Here is a 25,461-nt window from a genome sequence, read left to right on the forward strand (position 1 = left end):
GTGTGCACTCAGCACCAGCTCGTTTCTCATAATAAGCCCAACGCTAAAGTAATCCAATAGCACTGCAGCCCGAGTCCGAGTCGGCCGATTAGAATTGACAGGGGCGTTTGCTGAAACAAGTCCGTTTAAACAAAACCAAATGGAAAAGCAAAAAGTGTTTTGGTTTTGCAAGGAGGGGAAAATGGTACCTCCTGCACCTGATTTACAATCTCTGTCAAAATGTAACCAAGCAGAATATTTACAAGGCAAACCGGAGCAGGCTCCCCACAGTCGATCAACCGTGCTCTTCAGGTGGAGCACATTTTTTTTCTCCCCCCTGTGCTTTCTTTGGGAGAAACCGGTCATGCATTTTTAGTTTTAGCGTTTTATTTGCACACAAGGCGCCCAAGGAGAGTTTCGTTAGCAGGGATTGGACAGTGACGTGAAGTAACCTTTTTTTATTCAGCAAGTTGAACTTCTTTGACTTTTGTTTTATACACTTAAATGATGGTTTAAGGGGAAGTCAATCCCCCCCAAAAATTATTGACAACAATATGTTCCATGCAGTCACACTAGTCTAAATATGATATTCTGGTTAATATTGCATGGAATATGAGTTAAGCAGCAAAATCCAGCCGTTTTGATCAATATCAGAAGGCGGCCATTTTGCCACTTGCTGTCGAGTGAAAATGACATTACAGTTGCTCAGGTCTCATTTACCAACCAATCACAGCTAGGCTTTAGAAGCGCTGTGATTGGTCATTGCCTGAACCTGAGCAACTGTGATGTCATCTTCAGTCAACAGCAAGTGGCAAAATGGCCGCCCACCTGAGATGGGTAAAAACGGATGGATTGTGCTGCATAACTCATATTGCACAAATGTAATATTAATCAGAATGTCATGTTTAAACTCAAGGTCACATATAACATTATTGTCAGGAAATGTTTAAGGTTGACTTCGTATTTAAAGGAGGAGTTTGAGATAAATAAAAAACAAAAAACATATCACTTTTTGTCATAGTTATTATCACTGTCAGTAGTATATGGGTGAAATGATCTGAGTTTGCTAATACAATTTAGTTAGCGATAATCTAATAGCGAGCCTAACTTCTTCAACCACAGTTACCTATGATGTTTCGACTTTACAACGGCAACGCTTCATCCACCATTTTGTCCCCTGTGTTTCTGCTTAGCTCATGCTAGCGGCTTTTCCATCCACCTCTAAGCAGTATTGGTTAAGTACGGCCTTTTATTTGATTATTTCATGTATTTTACTCGTTTTATACAAAGTATTTTGATGTCAATTTCCACTTTAACGGTGAAATCCGACTTTCGTGTAAATTCGTGTTACATCGCCAGCGTAGGAACGGAACATGTTCGTAACTCGAGGACTCCCTGCAAGTAGTCTTTTTTTTTCTTTCTTCTTCTTTGTAGTTTCCCGCAATCTGGATACCCTGTGGCATCATGCCGCCTCCCACAGGTCAGTCTTGGTACTGTCAACTTGAAGCTCTTTGGTGATTAAGAACTATACCAAAAAAAAAAAAAGACTAGATATGATTAATACACACCACAAACATCAATAACAAAAGAATACAATACACGCTCAATATGTGCTTGTCGCTCAAATGCTGAGTTTCTGTGTGAGTTTAAGCTATATTTCTATGGAAAATGTTGATCAAATTGCAAATTATACAACCTGAAGCATCCTTTGACTTTCAAAGAAGCATCAACTCTACCGTATCAACTTTCTGGCTAAGAGCTCGATGATGAGTAAAGCCAACGTTTGTTTGCTTGAATATGAAAACACAGCCAGGGGACGTTGTCATCGATTTTCTTGTCTACTCTCTAAAAACAGGGGTTAAAGTTTCTCCAAAAACTTACCCCTCGGCTTTTCTTATTCATCATTCTCTTCATGTTGGGCTACGGGCAACAGAATCCCAGAGAAGATTCAAGTTAGTGCCACGACTTGTCTGCCACCAGCAATCGGTGATGAAATATTAAGCCTCTTGGTGGTTAGTCGATCAGGCTCCGTGTAGACATGCAATGACGGAGTGAGCGGACGAGAGAAGTCCTCATTAAAAAAGAAGAGAAGAAGTGGAGGGAGGTAGGACAGGCGGACCACCAGAGACAAAGCAGGCGGAGGCAAAAGAGCAGCGCTAGCAGGAATGACGGAGTGAAGAAAGTTTGCATTACGGGAGAAGAAGAAGAAGACAGTGGGATTCCCCGATGGCATCTCATCCTTTCTCCTTTTGTTCCTTTCTTTTTCACCCAATAAATCATTCTGTCTTTCCTTTATCCCAGCAGGCGACACAAAAACCCACCTATTTTTTTTATTTTTTTTTTGGGCCGCTCCTGCCTCCATCCACGTCTGCCCTCTCCTAGACAGCCACTGTGCAGGAACGGAGGGAGGGCGGGCTAATTACTGGAGCTTTTACCAGGTCTCGGCAGGCAGGACCGAGTGCATTAATGTCTAACTGGGGGATATACAGCCCGTGTGACAAAGTGAAGACCGTAATGAATGAGTGGAGAATTGACAATGGAGGGCAGCGGGGGTCAGGGAGTGGAAATGATTTGAATCATGCCGTCGCCTTCGCTGTCACGACACCCGAGCACCTGTGGGAAAGGCGCCGGACAGGAACGGTAAATGAAGGAATCGCTCGGGTTGGTTCATCCTAACCTTGCGGGGCAGACGTTTACAGATGCCGTATATATCATTTTGGGAACCCATTTTGTGAAGCTTCAAACTTACCCCCTCAGCGACCTACAAGGAGATAGAGTTGCTAGATAAAGGCGTCGTTTAGATTACACAAAAGCGAGTTTGTAAACAATGACGAGCCCTGAAGAGATTAACCTAGATAAGTGGTTCTCAAACTTTTTTTTTTTAACACACAATGTACCGTCTCAAAAATACTTGGCTCCACAAAGTGCCAATGATGACTAACATTAAAGTCGAGTAGCCCCAAGTGTTGCATCAAAATGGAGGCAGAGGTTTTATTACTAAAAAGTGCATTTATTATTTTTGTTAGCCACTGTAGCGTTATGCACAGTTCGAACATTAACACTGTTTTAATATAGACAAACATGCAACTAAAATAATGACTGAATTAAATGTGTATGTGTGCATGTATTACACAAAAGTAAATAAAATGGTCGAAACAAACATTTTTAAACGATGTAGTGCAAATGTGTTGTACTTAAAAGTTACTGTAAATAGAACTAAAAAGTACTTCAAACTACTGAACGCAGAAAATGGAATTTCAAATCGCTACTGCCACCTGTGGCCAAACACTGAAACTGCATTTTCCTTTCTTCATACACAACGTGCCCACGATGTCACATCCGCAGACAGAGGGCAGGAAATTCAAACCCGAATCCAGAAACCTATTGGCCAGAGGCTTGCAGGAGTTCCGCTAAGGTGTTAATCTACTATTTCAAAAACGTTTCAGTCATAAATAGTCAAATAAAAAGGCTATTGTAAAGATATTTTTGGACAAATTGTCACAAAGTGCAGTTTTATTAAATATACTATACTGGATTAAAAGAAGTTGAAGCTACTGTAATTTTATGTACACTTTGAACATTTCATTCGGTGAGTCTTTTGCATCCCACTAGAGGGAGCCTGCGTACCGCTAGTGGAAATCGTATCACACTTTTGGAATCACTAATGGCAATATATAACAGCTGGAAAACATTACTGGAAAATATTTTGCAATGAAACAAAAGAATAAACACACAGAAGGCTTTTCTCAATACAAATGCTGTTTTTACTAAATATTTTCTTGCTAATGCTAAAGAGTGGTTCTTTCTATTGGTTGTTTGACTTGGTCACAATTTTCCTGGACTTCTTAAATATCATATTCATTTTTTTTAAATATAGTATTTTAATAGCAACTGTAACTATTTCCTTTGGTTCATCACTGAGGTAGTTTATTAAAAAAACAAAGTGAAATTGCTAAGAAAAATAGCCGTAAATTTTACAAGTGGTAATACTACCAGAAAATAAGTATTTTTTTGTTTTCTTTCTGTCTATCTATCTATCTATCTATCTATCTATCTATCTATCTATCTATCTATCTATCTATCTATCTATCTATCTATCTATCTATCTATCTATCCATCTTTTTAAGAAAAAAATCCCACTAATAAGAAAAGTCGTGATTTAAAAGTGAATTGAAAATGGAAGAAAACATGGACTTTTGTATGACAAACAGCTTCTACTCTTCTGGAAAGACTTTCTGCAAGATGTTAGCGAATGTCTGTCCAAATTTTCATTGAGAAGCGCATTTGTGAGGTCAGAGGACAGCGATGTTGGACAAGAAGGCCTGGCTATCATTTAAGAAACTCCAGCCAGGGTGAAGATTTGCCAAAATGATGTTCCCACCATTTGGATATGACTGAGAGAGACGCGTCTTTATTCATTTGTTATGAGTAAGACATATCTTTATTCTTTTTTCTTTTTTCTTTGTTGGCTGTATATTCAAGTGTGACTCCTTCGCCATTATAGCGTGATCGCTAATTTACGGTTTGTGTTTTGTATTAAAAATTAGGATTTGAACTATCAACCCGTGGGCAGTATTTTATTTTGAAATGGCTTTTAATATATACAAATACAAACCTTTTTTGGGGAGTGAGGTAATCCAGTCCAGGTGATTGTCTCTCAACTGGAACACGTATGAAGGAGCACGTGTAACTCCTGGCTTGTCTCCACTATGGCTGCCTTTTTGGAGTTTTCTTTTAAGATTCTATTTGTTTTTCAAATCTCTAAATGGTCTCACCCCACCTTACCTACTCCATCTCTACGCTTCTGCCCAGTGCCTCGGGCCAGCTGACCAGATGTTCCTAAAGGTACCGATGTCATAAAATAAAATAAGTGAAAGCTCACAGGGGATAGAGCTTCTTTTTTTTTTTTTTTGCTGCTGCTGCTGCTGGTCCGAGCGATCTCCTGGTGCACATTTGGAAAAATCTCCTCGCTATCATTTTTTTTTTTTAATCCATCTTAAAAGACCCATTTTTATTTCATAAACCTTTCAACACAGCATGAGACTCTGCCCTTGTTTTTGTTTTGAATTTTGTTGTTGTTTTCGTGTTTTTAAATCATGTTCAATTTTCTTGTGTTTGATGTTTATTTATGAGCAGCACTTTGTTTCACTTGTGGTTCTTTTTGAAATCCTCTACAAAAAAAAAATGAGTTGAACACAGTAATTCAACTTTATAAACCCTGTTATTTACATGTTCTTTTATTTTTTTATACAATACAGTGTTATATTTAATTAAAAATATATTTTTTAGGGTCTGTAATAAAATAATTGCGTTTTAATTTATTACGATAGTGAAAATGGATTGACAGAATAAATTAATCTTGGAAGTACGCTACCTCCCAATTTTAAAACATTTACAGTAGGTAAGTAAGTCAAGGTGTTATTTCAGCCTTGAATGTGTGTGTGCTTGTAAGTGCATGTAGCATGTGTGTGTATAGTAGTAGGGGGCGTGCCCATGCGAAAAAGAAAAAAAAAAAAGGGCTCCAGATGTGTCCCTTGGCTGCAGCCAGACGTATCTGGCAGATGATGGGTGGAGTGGCTGACAAGAACTTGGAAGTGGCAGCCAGGCGATTCCCGATGTGTTTGCGCCACCACGTTGGAGGACTGCGCCTGTGACGTCGGCGGCGGTGGGCGGAGCCGCCCGAGTGGACGAGCGCTGGCTGCCAAAAAGGAGGAAGACGCGCGCAGGAGAGGAGCTGGAGGCAGGCGGGCTCACCGGAGGGAGCGATGCTTGTCGGATTGAGCCTGGGATGAATTGTTTCGCTGCTTTTGATTGATGGGACAGAGAAAAGGGGAAGCCGCATCACCTTAAACAACAACTTAATGAGGACTTGCTTTTTGAAATATTTTGACAACAGTGCCTAATTTCCACATCAACTCTTTCGCCTTGTTTCCTGGAGCATTCCGTGCCCGGAAAGACCGACATCCCTCGTTGAGCGTGCCCGGTCACCTGCGCTCCTCTGGCGGACTCAGCAGCAGCAGTTCCCGGTGAGAGAAAAGGAGGACCACGTCCAGCTTTTTAAAATCTACACTCCTACTACAGTGGAGGATGGGTTTATGAGTGTGCGTGCGTGCGTGTGTGTGTGTGTGTGTGTGTGTGCGCCACAATAGACTTTTTTTCTCCATTTATTTTTTTACGACACTAATTAACCAAACGCACATGCAGCAGCACTCAGCTCGCTTTTTGTTTTGCCCTCTTTTCTGTCCGACAGGCGTTAGCTGGGATGTTTGAGTCGCGATCTTTGGTGGGCTGAAGGACCGAGCAAGAGAGAGGGAGAGAGTGAGAGTGGCCCGAGACACTGAGGGGAGGGGGAACCGAGAGCATGGCTCTGGTACCGCTGTCTCTCTGGGTGCTAACGACTCTCACCTGGGCCAGCCCGCTCCAGGGGTCCGTCAGCAGGCATTCCGTTTACTGGAACAGCTCCAACATCCAGTAAGACCTTTTGCCTTCTTTGGTTTGTGTGTGTGAGGAAGAGAGAGGGTCATTTGTTATTATCCTATTATAAAGAAGAAATGTGCTGGTTTTCTGCCCGTTCTTTCTGTTTTATTATATCCCACTGGGATACTTTGGATTTATCCTCTGCATCCGCTGCAAATTTTTGTGTGTGTGTGTATGTCTGTGTCTGTGTGTATGTGCATAACAGTTTTATTTGCAACATGTCTCAACATGGGCCAAAGCATATACAGAGGAACCTCAAAGGTCAAAACACAATCTTTTGATATCCAATTTGTTTAGATTTAGAAAGGAATATAAATGTGAAACTATTGCCCCCATACTGCAAGTAACATTTTGACATTAACTGTTAGCTAAAAATTCTTCATTTTAAATTGCCATTTTTTTTTCTTACTTGTCATGCATTATTAAAAAAAAATAAAGATGGAGTGGGAATTTTTCGCATTTAAAAAAGATATATTTATGACTTCACAATGCATGATAAATATATGTGACTACAATAAATAAATTAATTAATTAAAAAAAAAAAATAGACATCTCCAGCTCAGTTTACTGCCGTTGTTTTGATATAACAGAAACCACCACGCCCAAAGAAAAACAACCAATCAGAGACAGAGGCGCGACTTATGAAGTGTCAATCATTTGTCATGGTCTCGTAAAAAGCATAACCTAAAACCGATAACGGTACTACTCTTAAGTCATAAATAAAATAAATATAAATAAATAAATATATAAATAAATAAACTCCGCCTTTAAACTAAATTACATGTGAAAAAAAAAGGATGTATTTTCGCTACCTTGTTGATGCTTGCTCCCTTTAAATAAGTCGCCCCAAAAAGCCCCCCCAAAAAGTCACCACGCACACCTACAGCTAACCCTGTGAAAAGCTAGCTAACTAGCTAGCTCTCGAGAGCCTTATGTGACTTTAAAGCCATGTGTTTCATATTATGCGTTGTACGGCTTTCGAGGTTCAGCTGTAACCGTGCGACCATTTTCCATCGTGCCTTACCCAGCTGACCTTGAGCGAGGGGCGGGGCACTTTTGGGATTGGTCGCCAGTCAATCGCAGTGCACAAACAACCACTCACATTCACAAACTATGGACAATTGAGAACACGCTTACTCCGCCCCGGAGATATCAATTTGAACCCTGAACTTTGAAATAGCGAGGCAGACGTGATGCCCACTCTCACACCATGCTGTATGTCATTTGTGATGTTCTTTTCAACCAGTTGTGTTGGAATGCGTGAGAAAATCCTGAATGAGTCCCTGTTCTGGACCATTTCACTTGCGCGTACAGTTTTAGTCGCCTCCATATTCGTTCCTTCAGCATCAGCCGTGCAGGAACAGAAAGACGAGCAAGAGTTTCTCTCTCGTCGCGGTTTGGCTATCTGGTTCAATTAGGAGCGCTTCTTGTCGCTGACCTCATTGTGTTGTAGCCGTGTCACTGTTCAATCTCTCCCCTCCCAACCCTCCTGTTCAAGTCTACACTCACTCCGTTGTCCTTTTTGTTGTCCCGTTAATCCTCTGGCCCCTCGTTCCCTTCTCCATTTAAGTGATTCAAGCTGTGGATTTTTTTTTCTCTTTTTTTTTCAATTTCAGCCTTGTGAGTAGCGTACTAACATCAAGCAATGCATATTTTCTTATCGTAACTAAAGGTGAGATTTGACACCACAACAAGATGGGTTTCCCAGCAAGGTCACCGAATGCTTGGGGGAAAAGAAAAAGTGATTTAGTTTTAAGAGGTACAAATATTCCTCCATCTGCCTATGTGAGGCACACTCACCATCTTTCATATGCGCTTTGACTATTTCAGTTTGTTTGTACCTCCGCCGTGCTTTTATTGGGCCCCTAAGACAAAGAGATGAACTGCCGCTGTCAGTTTTTATGGCTGCGCTTATTAAAGATGTAAACAATATGAAAACTCAGCTGGAAAAGAATCAAACATTTAGTCGTCAGTCTTATCAGTCAGCCTTTTTTCGTTTTTACAACAGGAAATTCAGGCGTTATTAACCTGGTGTGTTGTCTGCGTAAAACAAATAAACACTCTCCACAAATAAAAAAGAAGTTTACTCGTGCACATTTGGACCCTTTTGCTGACCAAAACAGCAGCACCAGCATCAAAAGGAAATTCTGACTATACCCAATGTTGACGCTTACCTTAACTAGAATCCCGTGTTACATTGCGACCAAAGGGTTATTGCGCCCTTTGCCGCTGTCAATCTTTGTTGTGGTGCAAAGAAGCCACATGCTAAGCTAGCTATAGCTCACATCCGTTGCCATGACAACCCTTCTTCTTCTGCTCTCCTTTTGACAATCGGCAAATACTCTTTGGTGCATTACCGCCACCTTCGCTAGCACGCTATAAAGAATGTGGCCACCGCTGGTATTGCAGATAAAGAACTAAAGTAAAGTAAGGAACTACGCCACCATCTACAGGTCATTACCAGTCATTACAGTAGTTTAAAAAACAGAATTTTTACAATCTGGATTTCCAACTACATGTTGAAAAACGTGCTTGATGAATATTTTCGTCGCCATTACTGCCACCTTCGCTAGCACGTTATAAAGAATGTGGCCACCGGTGGTATTGCATCACTACCACAACTACTACGCCACCATCTACAGGTCATTACCAGTCATTGCAGTAGTTTAAAAAAACAGAATTTTTACAATCTGGATTTCCAACTACTTGTTGAAAAACGTGCTTGATGAATATTTTCGTCGTGGCAGTAAACGGTCGGATTTCGCTGGATGAGTAAAAAAAAAAATAAAAAAATCCGCAGCAGTGAATGGTTAAAGAATGATAGCTATACGTCAGGCTGGTGATGTGGCGAATATAGTTTTATAATATCAGAGAATTTTTACGATTACTGATACCGCGCCTCTAGATGCCCAGTAATGGTTTCAGTATTGGTGCATCCCTAGCATTTAATAATGTTTTTAAAAGCATGCCTCCTGTGTTGTAGATGTTGGTACTCTATGTCCTTGAGTAAATGAACTTCTTTAGGCCACTATATGAATAGTCATTATCAGCTAATTGGTTGCGTTTGAGTGTAAACAATAGCAGTGGAATGGCAGAGAAAGTAGCTGCATATTTTATTAAATCTTGCAAGCAGAGTGGCTTCTAATACCTTTTAACGTGCCTTTTATTCTTGCAGGAATAGTTAAACACACCGAGGTTTTATAGCAAAAGACTTGAATACGTCTTATTAAAAGTTCTGTGTCATTAGGCGTCTTTCTTTGCTGGGTGTATCACTTGGCTCTCAGACAAAGGCTATCAGAGAGCAGCTTAATCTGTAACCTGACCCTCCTGATTCCTGCGCTCTCTGCCAATCTTCCTCCCAGCGGTGTAGCCTCCTTCACTATGTGTCTTTCAGAAAAAAGACCGCGCTTAATTAAAGAACACGGCATCTCAGTGGACCTGACTTATCCCCGATCTTCAAGTCTTCCCTTTGTCTCTTTCCTTACTGCGCAGTGTGAACGTACAGTATGCATGAGAGGAGGAACTTTTTTTTGTACATACTTATATATGTATGTGTAAATCGTCGCTGCTCTGTGAAAAACACCTGTGTCCATTTTTTTTCTTATTTTGTTTATGTCTGCGTTTTTGGGATGATATTCATCTCAAAAACGTAAAAATAAAAAAAATGGGGAAAAAATGGACATAGGTTACAATATATATGTATATATATATAGATATATTTACAGCGCCCCTAATGGTGGCAGGTGGTACTGTGCCCCTGGTCACCCGGCCATTGAAAATGAATGGGCCCCATTCATTTCCTATGGGAGATTTCGACCCCTGGTCACCCGGCCATTGATAATGAATGGGCCCATGTGTGTGTGTGTGTGTGTGTATGTATATATATATATAAACTGATAAACGCAGTTTTTTACCAAAAATGGTTTGAATCAGACAATTGTTTATTATTTAGAAGATAAACTGAATCAAATCGTTCTACTTTAAAATATCAATGTGTGTGTATATATATATATATATATATATATATATATATATATATATATGTGTATGTATATATATATGTATATATATATTAGGGGTGCACATCTCTTGCTACAAAAGACATATATATACATAATACGGTTTTCCATACGTAGGGTGCACAAACAGTTCAAGGACGATTAACTTGAAAGTGAAACGATTTGATTCGGTTCGACTCGATTTGATTCCATACGGCACACCTTTTTTTTTTTGCGGTAATTTTACATACATTTGAATGAATTCGTCAGTAGTGTAAATGTACCATTTTCTTCCAAGATATATTTCTCCAATAAAAGACGATTCAATATGTATCTCGATATAGTTCCGAGTGGAATTTGGTTTGATTCAAAGCGGTTACATCTTTAAAATCAAAAAATGTTTGTTTTTTTTGTTACACCCCTAATATATATGTATATATCTATCATCACTTGAGTGCAAATACCACATTTACCGTACTTCCGAGCTCATTCGTGTTGTAACGTGACAAAAAGGAACTCATTGCGGCATACCCTCTCGAATTGAGCCGTACCGTATCACAATCGGAATCCCATTAAATCAAACCGTCCTTCAATCGTATCGCAACCCGTTTATCGATATACCGTACGTATCGAATGGTGTTTTATTGGAGATACATAACATACTTTTCTATCCATACTGTACCTTATTAATATGCGAATAGGCACAGTGTGAATGTACTGTACGCACCGAGGGTGGCCATGAAAGTGCATCGTAACCTGTCAAATCCATTTTTTTCCACACAACTCCCCTTTCAACAGCAGATCCCATTTGCAGTATTTGTCGTAGTATATGCGCGCCGGACTCCGCAACACCCACTTGTTGTAAAGGTTGTTGTTGTTGGCGTGCGTGCATGTGTCTCGCCGCCGGCGTTGTGGACTCTCCAGAGTTTCTCTCACTTGGCGGTGCGGCGTGGAGGTTTCCAAGGCCAATAATAAGCTGCGGTGTAGCTGTCAGTCAGTGCGGTAAACACACTGTAAAAGCTGCAGGCTCCTCATCCGCATTCTGACCCCCCCTGAGCTTTCTCATCAACCTCGTGAGACAGACTGTTACAGAGGATTAGCCGCTTCATAAATAGACAGTGCTCGCATTCACGTCCGGCAATATGCTTCAATTCCTGCTTTTGCACAAAGCCTATCAGTCACTTGCCACCATTGTCCCTGGGCACGGCGTTCATTGCTCGATGGCTGGCGTGCGCCGGCATATGTGTGCAAGTCGGTTGTCGGCGGTTACAGATGTTGCTGTTCGCTGGCGGGTGACGGAAACAAAAACAAATCCATCAGTCCATTAAATCACACATTATCTTCCACCACCTGGCAATTAGCCACCGCTGTGATTGGGTGTGTGCGACGTGTGCTTATGTGTGCGTGAGATCTAATAATGCAGCAGCTTACTAATTTGCATAATGGCTATCTGGTGATATCTCTTAATTTAGCAGTGTTAAACATTAAATCTTTTTTTTTTTTTTTTGCTCACATCACATATGCTGGTTTACATCTTGTATTCATGATGGCCAACTTTTTAAAAGCCATTTGTTTGGTCCATATTCACATACAGTGGTGCCTTAAGATAAGAATTCAATTTGTTGTCTGACAGCACTTAACTCAAAAGACTTGTATCCCAAATCATTTTCCCCCATTGAAATGAATGGAAATGCCATTAATTCGTTCCAGGGTCCCCCAAAACAAACCACAATTTTTTTAAATGTTTTTTAATAACGAAAATAACACTCTATATTATTGTACTTTATAAAAATAATTTGTGCTTATTGTTTAATTCATTGTGGCTTCTTCTGGTTTGTGCGACTTGCTCACCAGGTGGCATACTCATACTGTTACGGAGCCACAAATGAAGAGGAGTTTCACAACTACTGTAAACAGCTCATTCACTGCAGTAATATTAGTCAGGAATGATCAATGCCACTTTTTTTCCCAGACTGATACCAGTATGAGACGACAAGTACTCAACTCTTAAGTAATCACCGATACCAAGTACTGATACCACAATTATTTTTGATAAATAAAAACACTCACAGATCATTTTAAAGATAGACCTATATATACCCCATTGTAGCATTTTTTTCTTAAAATTGCATACAATTAATGGCCATTATTTTTCTTATTCTTCTCATTTGTAATTTCTAGTTCCTGATTGTAAAACGGCCACAAGAGGTGGTACGGCCAACGTGAAGACCAATACCTCGAAATATATGTTTGTGATTATTTCTCTCTGTATGTGATGCTGCACCATTTATGTTCAAAGATCCGTTCCCCAAAGCCTTCTCATATTGCCACACAGATGCTACCCATTAGCTCGTCTATTCCATTATTTGTTAACTGAGATGTGTAATTCACTTTTTTTTTTGTATTCGGTTTGACAGTAAACTGAATTTTTACAGTCGCCACAATAATTATGATCCACTATATGAGGATGACTAAGCATCTCCGGGTACTTTTATAGGCACTACACATATCAAATATTGCTATACAGAGCTGCACCGAGATATGAGTGAAATCTGAAAAATAATCATGAACTAGTTACCAGAACTAATAAATAAAATAAATAAATAAATAAATAAAAAATTAAAAAATTAAAAAAATTAAAAATAAAAAAATAAAAAAAAATAATAAAAATAAAAAAAAATAAAAAAATGAATAAATAAAAAAAATATTAAAAAATAAAAAAAATAAAAAGATCTAATACTTCAATATAATTCACTTTGTACCTGAAGTATTTTTCAGTCCAGGATGTACTCCGCCTCTCGCCTAAAGTCATCTGGGATAGGCTCCGGTTCGACGCAAACCTAATGAGGACACAAAAAAAATGTTACAAGACGAATGTACCGAACCAACTAACGAACCTAACCTTTCCTTTGCCACAATGATTTTACGTTTAATCATAGCAAAGCAAAGCGCATAATAACGCCGATGGTTGACCAATGCATTTATTCTCTCACGCTCTCTATTTAAACACAATAGTGTTGAATGTGCGTGTCGAGAAACATCCCATAGACATTAAACAAGCCAATCAAGCAGCCCTCCTGACAGCGCCGCAAACAATCCGTCTCCCGGCCCCACTTAGCACAACAACATTTACATTTATGAATATGTGCACAAAGGAGACTATTACTCACACGCTATCTTGTGGCGTCTGTGTTTTTGCGCGCGCATTAGTATGTACAAGACATCCATCACGGACTTTTTTTTGCACTGTTGCTAGATGTCAGATAGCACCTCTGCACGCACACACGCGCGCTCACGCACCAGCTCAGCAATCATCATAGCAGTTATATAGATCCAGCCATGCGAGCGGTCATTAGTCACAAATAATAAGGCCTTGCAGCGTGCGAGCGAGCTCTGGACTTGTTTGGGTTTTTCGGGAACAAAGTGCTGGAAGTTTTTTTTTTTGCGTGCGCGTGGCGTGCCGCAGACACTTGCACCCGGGCGCCATTAATTAGAGACAATAGGGAACACACCTGTGTGATGGATGACTGCTGTTGGCGTAATAAGACGCAGTGGTTTTTTATGCTCTCTGCGAAGTAAATTTGGATGCGGGATGAGGAAAGAAAGTCGTTAACGTCTCGATTTCTTATGCGCAGTCGATGATATGGTAGCTGATACGGGAACTATATTTCTCATTTCGGTCTTCAGCTGGGAAAAAGTGAAGAACTGTTTTAGATTTGTGCTATTTTAAGGAGACTTTTTTGTGTCAGCTTTGTGATTGACAGGTGATAAGTCCCGGGGCCCCGCCTCTCACCCTAAGTCAACCCCCTCCATGACCCTAACAGGATTAACGGTTTAGAAAATGAATGGACTTAAGGCTACACTGACACCAAAACCACATTTTCCCACACTTTGCTAAACTTTTACTGTAATGGCTTTTGTATATTTTTACACCTTCTTAAAAATAATCGCCTACGTCATTTTTTTTCCAGATTTTTCAGGAAACACAAAAAAATGGCATCATTTGGAGATGATTTAGGCCCCAAAATTATTTTTGCAAAAAAAATGACGGCAATTATTTTAACTCATTCACTGCCATTGACGGCTATAGACGTCAAAAATTCATTTGAACTATTTCTATTACTTAAACATTTTTTTTCTACTTTTGTTAACAAGTGTATGAAAACCTAGTTTTTTTTTATTTTACATTTAGAACAGATATAAAATTTGTGATTAATTGTGAGTCAACTAGTGAAGTAATGCGATTAATTACGCTAAAAAAATTTAATCGCCTGACGCCCCGATTTTTTAATAATCTTTTAAATTATTTTCAAATAATTTTTCTAGGTTTTCATAGTCTTGTTAACAGAAGTGGAAAAAAATGTTAAACTAATAGAAATAGTTCAAATGAATTTTGGACGTCTATAGCCGTCAATGGCAGTGAAAGAGTTAAGAGGGTGTTGATTTGTATATTTATGTATATTCGTGTAAGATACAGTAATAATACTAAATTGAACTAGATGAAGTGCAATTTCTGCAGAAATTGTGTGGGAATGCTGGAAGCTGAATGCTAAGATGAATGCTTATGAAGGAAATTAAAAGATTGTGAAAATTACAAATTGTAAAATGTAGTTAAATGAGAAAACTTGAACTGCAATCTGTCTAAAGTTGGATTTAATTTTTTGAAGCAAGTTGAAATTTGAACGGTGTAAATCGAAAGTCTTATGTGGGAGTTGTTCAATGGCAAAAAAAGTGAATAAAAAATAAAATGCTATAATAATAAAGGTTAGAAACAACATTAAGTTGTACAGTAAGAATAAAGAATCCCAATAAAATATGCGCTTCCAGCATTTCCACCAAAATTGAGATGATAGAAAAGTGGAGTTTTTGTCAATCTCCCTACGTCACATTTCATTAACATATCCTTAAACAAGTCCTATCTTACCCAAAAGCGATACAAAAAAAAACCCTTCACATTGATGTGCATAATAAGGAAAGCCCTAAAAATCCAGCTCTACTTGGTCTCAATTGACTGTTTCATTCCCTCCCGTGCTGATGAGGAACTCATCAGAAGCACTTGAGTGAAAATGAAGTATTGATGTCCAATGCTAACTGTGATTGCTTTCAACTCAAACGTTGCCTCAGAAGGTTTAAATAATGTAAAGGTCATTAAATGTGGATTTGCAAGTTGATTGGACGACAATTGCGAACAAGTGACTGATTCAAGGACGTCACGTGAAAGTATGTGAACCAACCGGGCAATTCTTGCTGGAATTTTAGTGAGAAAGTTGGCCTTCCTCAGCTTAAGTTTAACAGCTCCTCTGGGAAGACTTTCGACAAGATTTTGGAGTATGTCTCTGGGAATTTTGGTTCCAAACCCACCCAAGCATTCATTTATGGACCTTACTTTGGGCAATGGACCTTCAAAGAACTTTTCCAAGAAAGTTAGAAGCATGAAAAAAAAAGTGTGTGTAGATGAGGAAAACTTGCTTTATATTATTATATTATATTATATTATATTATATTATATTATATTATATTATATTATATTATATTATATTATATTAGATATAAATAGATAACACCGGCTTTTGTTGTTTGTTAGGTCTGACAGCTGTTTTTAATTGTGAGATGAGCTAGAGATGTGTCCAATCGGAATCAGCTCATCTTACTACAGTCTTTCTACAGCTAATCAGTGGGATTTTGCTTATCTGCATATTTTTGAACGAATTTAATTGAAATCCTTCAAATGGCTAACACAATTGAATTAAGTTAATTCAAGTTAATAATTTCAAGTTTAATTAATTATAATATAATATAATATTATATTATAATTCAAGTTAATATGTCAAGTTTAATTAATTATAATATAATATAATATAATATAATATAATATTATATTTTAATTAATTAAACTTGATATATTAACTTGAATTAACTTAATTCAATTGTGTTAGCCATTTGAAGGAATTCAATTAAATTCGTTCAAAAATATGCAGATAAGCAAAATCCCACTGTAGAAAGACTGTAGTAAGATGAGCTGATTCCGATTGGACTCATCTCTAGCTACATGGCAACTTGCTTGTGCAGCTGTCAGACCTAACAAACAACAAAAGCCGGTGTTATCTATCTATATCTATTTTGGCACTGCTCAAATTGTTTGTGTTACATTTGCAATCACATCAATGTGCAGAAAACTCTGATTGATAAGGAAACCAAAAACACATTTTACAGTTAATTTGATGGTGCATCCATACATTTTTTAGTTCCTGAGGACGCAAACGGCGCCGATTCAGTGGAATGGCGCACGTATAGATTTTCCGCAAAAGCATTTTAATCAGAAGCGGCCAATATGGTTGTAGTAAAAGCAGATCTTGACAGAGAAGATGGATTGCACATTTTTAAAATGCCTCTAAAAAAGAGGGATGGCCACATTTATTAGATGCTGTCACCAGTCTTGCTAAATGCTAAATGCACGTCAGTAAAAAGCACATGGCCTGAAGCAAATAAATAGCCACTTTTTTTTTCTCTCTCTCTCTCTCCTCCTGACAGCCAAATCGACGACTGACCGCCTCTCCCCTTCCCCTTTGTTATCTGCCGCGTTTTAGCTGAAACGTGGGGTGAAACGGGAATTTATCTTCCCCACCCATGTGTTAAATTTGAACAAATTGCCCACAGAGAACAAATCCCACAGCAAAGGGCTGGAGGCAAATCACACACACACACACACATACGGACACACACACACACACACACACACATACTTGTTGTCAGTCGATACTCAGCTTCAGTGGCGTAATCAGGTGCTAATAACAAGGCCATGCTGTTTACAACCTGTTTTCAAAGCACTTTTTTATACATACATCAATATATAATGCGAATGTATGGATGTGTGTGTGTTTTCTCTCGCCGCTGCTCTTTGAGCTTCTACACACACATGTGCGCACCTGCTGTGTGCATATGGCGCGTTTGCAGCTAATGACGGCGAGTCGGCAGCCTTACGCTGAGCCCGCTCACAACAGAGCGGACCCGGGCTCGTGTTAATAAAGCCTAGCGACACCACAATTAGGGCTTATCCTCTGGAGGAACGTAGACCTTGTCATCCAAGCCACCTGCCCCGGCTAGAGGTGCAACTTAACGACACTCAATGGCGTGCGCTGGAAAGCGTAAGGCTGCGCACAATCTGTTTCTCGATGCCGCTTCATCTGGAAAATAACATTTCCCGTGGGAAATGATTGAAATAGGATTCGTCTGGTTTATATTGTGGCCACCTTAAAAGCGTATTATTGTTACCGGCAATGTTTTACAAAATTTGTTATTTATTTACATTTTGCAATGCGCATTTCACACTTGGTATATTACTCATTGAGTCTCATGTATATCCATATGCCTGGTTTATACTGCCCCCAGGTGGCCAAGTTGTGCAGACCAGAAGGAGCCACACAATGTCCATTGAATTGAAGCAAAATTGGTGTCATTTGTTACGTGATTACTGTATGTTTTCATAAAGTATAATAGTATTCTGTATCATGTATAGAATATTAATATTTTTATTAATGATTATTAAAATATTTCCAAAAAGTTTTGTTATTTATGGGGACATTGGAACAGATTAACTGAATTACATTGATTTTAATGCATAAAGATAATTTGAGATAAAAATGTTTTAAAATGCAAGTGTGGTCATGAAGCAATTTCAACTCGTATCTCAAGGTGCCATTTCTGTGCTAGTTTTAAATGAAAAACGAAGAAAAAGAAAGCCACAGGCGTATAAGGATATATTTGGAATGCTAAATATTTTGGATGCTCATTGAGCAACGTGTTCCTTGTGGTATGCAGGCGCCCTCTTGTGGTGCGCCAATTAATTGCCGAATCGAATGTTCCGTCTTTGCATATTGTTTCAATTGCCTAAATTTGTATTTCAATTGAGCACAGTACATCTCTTAAGTACGGTTCAGTTGTATTTAACTTTTAAGTACAATACTTTTACATGTAATCTTTTAGAGCAGTAACCCCCCCCCCGAACATTTATTTATTTATTATTATTTTTTAGTCTCATGTGATAAACGTTTTAAAATAATCATTTTATTCATTTATTTATCTATGGCTATATTTTAAGAACAGTGTTACTGTTCAGTAGCTCACAATAATATGAAATTGACCTTTTAGGCGTAAAACCTCAGCCTCACTTGATGATCGCTGTTATGCTACTGTATTTTAGTACTGTAAGTTATTGGAGAGGCAAAGTCATTTTTGGAGGCGGTAGGCTACTCGGTGTAGAAAGTTTCTGAACCAGTCTGTGCCTTGTTTTGAAAAATGCCGGTAGAATTACAAATGGTCCAATATTTGGAGGCAATGTGAATGTGCAGCTTCTTCTGTATATGTTTTGATCCGCTTAATGGAGTTGGTGAGAGTCAAGAAATTCTAAGAGACACTTGATTATGAGGGCAACGGAGCTCCTCCAGTCAACAAACAGGCAGTATTGCGATTCCACTCACAGAAAAAAAAAAAAGCCGACGTCTTTAATTGAGGTTTTATCCATTTAAGCTGTCACAAAGAGGCCGACGCTGAAAGCTTTTTAACCACTCTCATCGCCATAATGACGCACATCACAGAGTTAATGTGTCTGTGTCTGAGCGTTCTTTTTTTTTTTTTCTCTCTCCTCCTAGCTGGTAATTATGCGGAAATTGGGATAGGGCTAAGTGAATTGTGACCTTGTTTCGACAAGTCACAGGCCAGTGTTTGCCGCACAACAACAACCAAACGAATGTTGTTTGTAATTACAAATACAACTTTGACATGATAGTTGACTGTATCTCGGCCACATGCATGCTGTGTCATTGTCTCGGCCCGCTTCTTCTTCTTTTGTTTTTGCTCTTGCTGTCTGTTTGTGTTAGTGCTGTTATTCACTGGCATCCTACACACACACACACACACAGTCGTCTTCCTTTACGGCCCTATTGTTGGCTTCTCTGCATCACTTCTTCCTCTCTCTCCTCACTCTCCATCGCACGATTCTCCAAATGTGTGTGTGTGTGTATTTTTCCCTGATTCCTTCCTGCCTGTTTATGAGGGATTAAGGTTTTTGGCTTCCCGTCCTGGAATCGATAAATCCCGCCACAGCACTTCAACAAAACTTTGGAATTTGCACACGTGTGAGTTTGTTGGAGTCACTGCGGAAATTAACTTACTTGAAGCAAATGAAAGTTTCTGTTGATGTATTTTTTTAAATGTTATTAATTAGGAGGGAAATCCAATTGGCACCCTGCTGTGTAGTTTGTGTTGCACAGCACGCATAGAATTAAATAATGCACGGGCAGGCGTGTTGGGATGTCAAAGTGAAAAGGAGTCTCGATTTGGGAGATGCTTGCTCAAGGGCACTCCAACAGTAGCCAGCAAGCATCCAGCATTTCGTAGTGGGACTTGAAATCTGCCCATCTGATTTGTATTGTTACATAGAACTTCACATTTCTTTGCTGGATTTGACTCCTATTAGAGTAATGGATGGAGTGTTATAGCAGATAGCAATGCTGTATATTTTATAGGGGTGTGCCAAAAAATCGATTCTCATAAGAATCGCGATTCTCATTCAGTACGATTCAGAATCAATTTTAAATGTCCCAAAATAGATTTTTTTTTAAATTATTTTATACTGTCTTCCCTTTGTTTGTGTGTGCCTTTATTGGGAGCGCTGTTCATGTCGTACCCGAGTTGGCCACTTAGGGGCAGTGTGGTTCCACGCGGTCTGATACATTGTTAAGTTGTAGCCACATTAGAGAGTAGAAGGAAAAAGTCACGATCAAGTTATTCCAATAAAGGTTGTTTTTTTGCAGCGTGGAGCCGTTCTTTTGAGTAATAAAAGTGCGGCGAGTAGCGCACTAGTTAGCATTAGCGAGTCAGACTGAAGTAGATCATTACGATTCTTTGAACACCTACAAATTGAAGCAAAAATCATTGTCAATCAAATCATTTTGAAGCAAAAATCGTTCTCAACCGAAAATCGATTTTGAATGGAATCGCACACCCAAAAATCGGAATCGAATCGTGAGACATTCAAAGATTCCCACCCCTAATATTTTATAATTAATATAGAGCAATGTGTGGGCTTGCTCGTTCAGACTAGATCCTTCTTAGTTTTTGCCATTACTCTGCATTTTATTAATTGAAAGTCCTTTTATTTTGTGCGAATTTACACTTATTTTTATTTTTAAAATATTTTTTAAACCGTTTTTGTGGAAGTACTGTATAGCAGCATCTTCCTTGGCATGGCTCAGTGTTAGAGTGGTTTTCTCTCAACCGGGCAGATTGTGGGTTTAATCCTCGGCTCTTGTGACCGTGTCAAAGTATCTTTGAGCAAGACACTGAACCCTAAATTGCTCCCAGTGGTTCTGGCAGTGCCCTGCATGGCAGCAGCCAAACGCTGGTGTATGATTGTGTGTGTGTGAATGTGAGGCTTTGTAAAGCGCTTTGGGCACCATATGGTGTAGATAAAGTCTATTTACCTTCTTAATACATTGCCGCTGTATTGAAGGGCTGTGCGGGCACTGATACCAGGTATTGGTATTTGGTTAGTACCCGGCCTTTCAACGTACTGGTACTTGCGACTGTAGCCGATACCAGTATTGACTGCCCTCTTGTGACCGTTTTATGATCAGGAGCTAGAAATGAGAAGAATAGGAAATTGCCATTCATTTCATGCAATTTTAAGAAAAAAATGCTATATTGTGATTTATATATATATATATATTTTATATTATAGTTTTTATGTATCAAAAGCACTAGTGGTATTGGTTCTTGGTATCGGTATTGGTGACTACTCAAGAGTTAAGTTAAGTTTGATAATCTGATACTAATAACACTTATTAGTGTCATTCAGTCCCAAGTTTGCCATTCAAGAATGACAGTGAGCAAGACTCATGGATTCTGCCTAGCAACAGGTGGCTGGGTGTTTTTTTTATTGATTTTGAAAGCGGCTCGGATTTCTTGCCATAGGGCTTTTGGATTCATGTTGGTGTAATAACATTTTGTGTCACTCATCATGAATTGTGCATGTGTCCACGCACCAGATATTTACTAATACTTTATTCCATATGAAAACCGCCATGTGTGGAAAATAATGGATTTATCTATTCTCTGACCTCACTTTATTTTTATGATTGATGACGGGAAAGAAAAACGATCCAGTCAGAATCCATAATGTGGCATGCGCATCTCCATAGCAGCCCTATAAATTGAAATAATATATTTCTCCATAGATGGCTTGTGAATAAATGAGGTCTCATGCCTGTGAAATAACTGCGCGAGTGAAGCCAAAATAACATTACCGCCATGAAACGCTTCCCCTGCTCCATTGATATGCAACATTGCCTGGGATGCAAATCACATTGCTACAGATGTATATCATCATATAAATCATCATCTGCACCCCCACCTGCGCAGCCAGCTGCGTGCGTCCATGTGTGTGTCCGTGCACCTTGTAGTATCATTTGGTTTGATTTCTTTCCTGTGTAAATGTCAGCAGCTGTGGATGTGAGCGAGGGATGCGAGCCGGCCTAAGTGCAAACACCCACGCCGTCTGCCGCGCTTCCAGGCGTGGAAGAATCTTCGCCGTAGTAAGACGGCATATGAATGAGAATTTGCCGTCTCTCTTTGCCGTGTGCGTAATTAAAGTCCAAGCTTGGCCCGCGGGAGGTGAGCCGCTGTTTTAACCGGGCATGCCTGACTGGGGGAGGAGGAGGATGGGAGGGGGGGTTCTCGTAAGATATATGTGTGTATGGGGGGGGTTGTTGGAGTGAATGCACCCTGGTTCAAAAGAATTCTGTGTCACTTCCCGGGAGAAAGGGAAGTAAAGATAGTGGCGAGGGGAGGAGATGTGGGAGGAGATGTTGTGGAATAGAAGCTGTTGTGTGGAGGGAGAAGAGTTTATGCAGCCAGGCTAACACTCCTCCCATCCCTAATATACATATATATATATATACATATATATATATATATATATATATATATATATATATATATATATATATGTGTGTGTGTGAAGGAGAGCATGCGAATCCCCCTCAGCCACAGCCATACCACCCACATACTTTACCCACATGCACCCCATAAATATGCATACTCCTCTTCAACCCTCTCGTTTCATTTTCTTCCACATTCAGTCACACAAAGCGCATACAGTATACGCGGGTACAAGTGCTGTCATTACCTCTCTCGAGGGAGCGTATTGTTGTGTTCGCCCTGCAATATAAACTAGAGCAAATAGGCAGCACCCGCACAAATACAGTTGAGCTTAAAGGTTGAAAATGATTGTGTTCGGCCTTTGTTTAAGCGGAAAATAATGTATTTGTCCACATGTACGTGCGGGATTTTGTGACAGTGTGGAGTGAATTATGAACAGTTTAAAAAAAAATAGTAGTCAGTGTTAGCAAAAAACAAACAAACTGCGTCTTCTAGAAAAGAAAATGGTCAGGAAAAGCCTACTAGAACATCTGGACTTTATTTGTGATTACTCAGAGGCACTTTTAATGGTGGCAGGCGTGCATCGACTCCCATTTAACATGAGTTTGAATGAATTGGTTATTGTAGAACACAGCCAGTTATAGCCAATACCAGTTATGAGGGTGTGCACACTTGTGCAACCACATGACTTCAGTTATTTATGATTATTTTCAATTCAGCTGCGTTGTACAGGTCACAACAATGGAGGAACACATTTTAAATGATTTACTTTGGTCTTATTTTTTTAAATCACAAAAATCTGGCGTTGGGGCAGGGGTGTGTAGACTTTTTATATACACTACACTGTAGTCTTGTTCGTGTTTTTGTAATTTCTTGTGGAAAGAAAATAGTTTAGGACTATTTATTGAGGCTGAATTTGCCTTAATTTTTTTATAATTTTTTAATTTTTTTATTGTTTGCTATTATATAAAGTCGAGATGGGCGAGTACTGATACCAGGTATCGGTATCAGGCCGATACCAAACACTATTTCAAGTTATTGTGGCTGTTTTGTGATCAGGAACTAGAAATTATATGAGAAGAATAGAAAAATGTTATTAAATTCATGCAATGTTAGGGATTTTTTTTTAAAAACGTTTATTCTAAAGTAACCGTACTCTTACTGAGTACAATTCTTGGCTACTGTAGCCACTTCTGGCCACCGCACGCCGGTCGGGATGACTGAATCCAAGTTCCACTGTATGTGAGCAGTGACATCAAACTGTCTTTTGTTGGTTAAGGCCCAATTAAATAAAACGCTGACTGATGCCACCACCCAAACCGCCCACTCGGTGCGTGTTCAACTGTTCTTTCTGCATCACGTTTGATTTTTCCACAGTATCAGCTGAGATAATCAAAGGCTCCGTGACAGCCGAGTAGGCGACTGTTACATTCTACTGTGCATCAGCCACATCTTTCAGACAGTGTTGTTCCTGGAGGGGTAAAAAAAAAAAAAAAAGAACACAACAAGACGGACATAGAAAAAAACTCACTGACGGAGGGCAAAGAAGAAGGAGGGGAGGCCGCGGAAGAATGGCGAGAGGAGGTTCCCCGCAGAACAGTCCTGCCAAAGCCGAGGTCAATTGTGATGAAAATGGCCGTTCAGCATGACCACAATAGCGTGTGAGTGACAGGGCTAAAGCGGCGCGGACGGGCTTATCCTGATCACTCAGGGCCTTGACTGTGCTGGGTGCGATCACAATGCCCCGGAGATCTGTCCTTTTTTTTTGGGGACGGGCCCGATCACAGAGCGCCCACGGTCCCAAAAGCTCCGGCCCCCGCAACGTCCCTGGCATTACCATATCAATGCCCGCCCGCCTCTCGGCCGCCAAGGAGCAGTGTGGCGTGCCATCGTGCCTCCTGGTTAGCGGCACCCTGTGCCTTCGCGCCGCCATTCAGCAGGGAGTCAATGCAGAGTGGGAACGGGATGTCGCTCGTTCCCTTGGGATGAACTCGCGTCTGCCACCGCTTTCATTTGTAAATAAAATAGAGCTGGGAAAGTAATCAAATTAAAATCGAAAATGCAGTGTAATAGAATGAATGGCAAAGACTGCAATTTGTGTTATGTGTGCTGCTAACACTACGCCATGATGCTATTCGTTAGCCCACCTATAGCATTTGCGTTGTTTGTTAGCTTTAAGCTAGCAAACTTTCCTAAAGCAGTTATGCGCTCTTTTTGAATACACAAGGTGAAATTCACATTGTTTTATATTTAGTTCGACAGTAAACTTCAATAAGGAGTGATAATAGACAGCTAGAAGCCTCTATTTTGAAGAATAGTTTGCTATTTGCCAAACTGTTGCTTGTTGTGAAGTGAGTTGAGTAGAGTTTGCTGCCACCATCTAGCAATCGTACCTCAAATTTTTGCTCACAAGTTAAAGCAAAAATTCAGTCAAGCAACGGCTCATATACTGAAAATCTGTTTTGTCCTGTAAATCTAATATTTTTTTTCCACTTAACTCAAGTGATAGCATAGCTAACTCACAAAAAAAATCTTATTATTTTAATATATTCTTATTAGTGTTAAAATTTCAGATTCTTAATTAACCATTTCTTTAGTCGGAGCTTAAATTTAATATTATGCATTTAAATATGTTTTTTTTGTTTCATTAAATGTTTTTCTGAGTAAATTTTCCCCCTGTTTGAAAAAAAAAACAATTCCTTGTTTTTCTGAATGTTTTTTAAAATAATTTAATAATAATATATATTTTTTAAATCTGTTTTTTTTTATTTTAAAAATACTGAAAACATACTAAAAAATACATTTGTTTAAAAACAGCAAAAAAAAAAACTGAAACAAATATTAAATTAAACAGAATTTAAAAAAATACTAAAAAAATTAAACCTAAAAAAGTCAGAAAAACAGGTGTGTTTTTTTCTTTCTCTCAAGCGAATGCAGTACGCTTCTGTAGTGATGCCATGTTTTAAATTTTCTTTGCATGTCTGTGCTGTTTTTTATACTTGAAGTAGGACTTTATGACAGTTTTTCTTTCTTCAGAAGTTAATCATGTATAAATAAATAAAAAACATTT

General features: G+C 39.2%; 1 protein-coding gene and 1 long non-coding RNA gene across 5 annotated transcripts in view; one reads left to right on the top strand and one right to left on the bottom strand.

Annotated features, from left to right (window-relative positions):
• The window catches only part of efna3b (ephrin-A3b), a 114,180-nt gene that overhangs the window by 31,388 nt on the left and 57,331 nt on the right, over positions 1 to 25,461 (top strand). The window contains exons 1-2 of one of the 4 annotated variants that reach the window (XM_077575966.1): positions 5,633 to 6,005; positions 6,230 to 6,450. The exons of the other annotated variants lie outside the window; for them this stretch is intronic. Coding sequence (XP_077432092.1) covers positions 6,341 to 6,450 — 110 coding nt within the window. The 5' untranslated portion in view covers positions 5,633 to 6,005; positions 6,230 to 6,340. Of the gene's footprint in view, positions 1 to 5,632; positions 6,006 to 6,229; positions 6,451 to 25,461 lie in introns of those variants that run through there. 4 annotated transcript variants of the gene reach the window in all.
• LOC144057940 (uncharacterized) overlaps positions 10,983 to 25,461 on the bottom strand; it is a 31,665-nt gene continuing 17,186 nt past the window's right edge. The window contains exons 2-3 of the long non-coding RNA XR_013295349.1: positions 13,217 to 13,294; positions 10,983 to 11,739 (exon numbers count right to left, since the gene is read on the bottom strand). This is a non-coding gene — a long non-coding RNA (uncharacterized LOC144057940). The remainder of the gene's footprint in view (positions 11,740 to 13,216; positions 13,295 to 25,461) is intronic.

The sequence above is a fragment of the Vanacampus margaritifer genome, chromosome 9, assembly GCF_051991255.1.
Source record: "Vanacampus margaritifer isolate UIUO_Vmar chromosome 9, RoL_Vmar_1.0, whole genome shotgun sequence".
Taxonomy (NCBI): Eukaryota; Metazoa; Chordata; class Actinopteri; order Syngnathiformes; family Syngnathidae; genus Vanacampus; species Vanacampus margaritifer.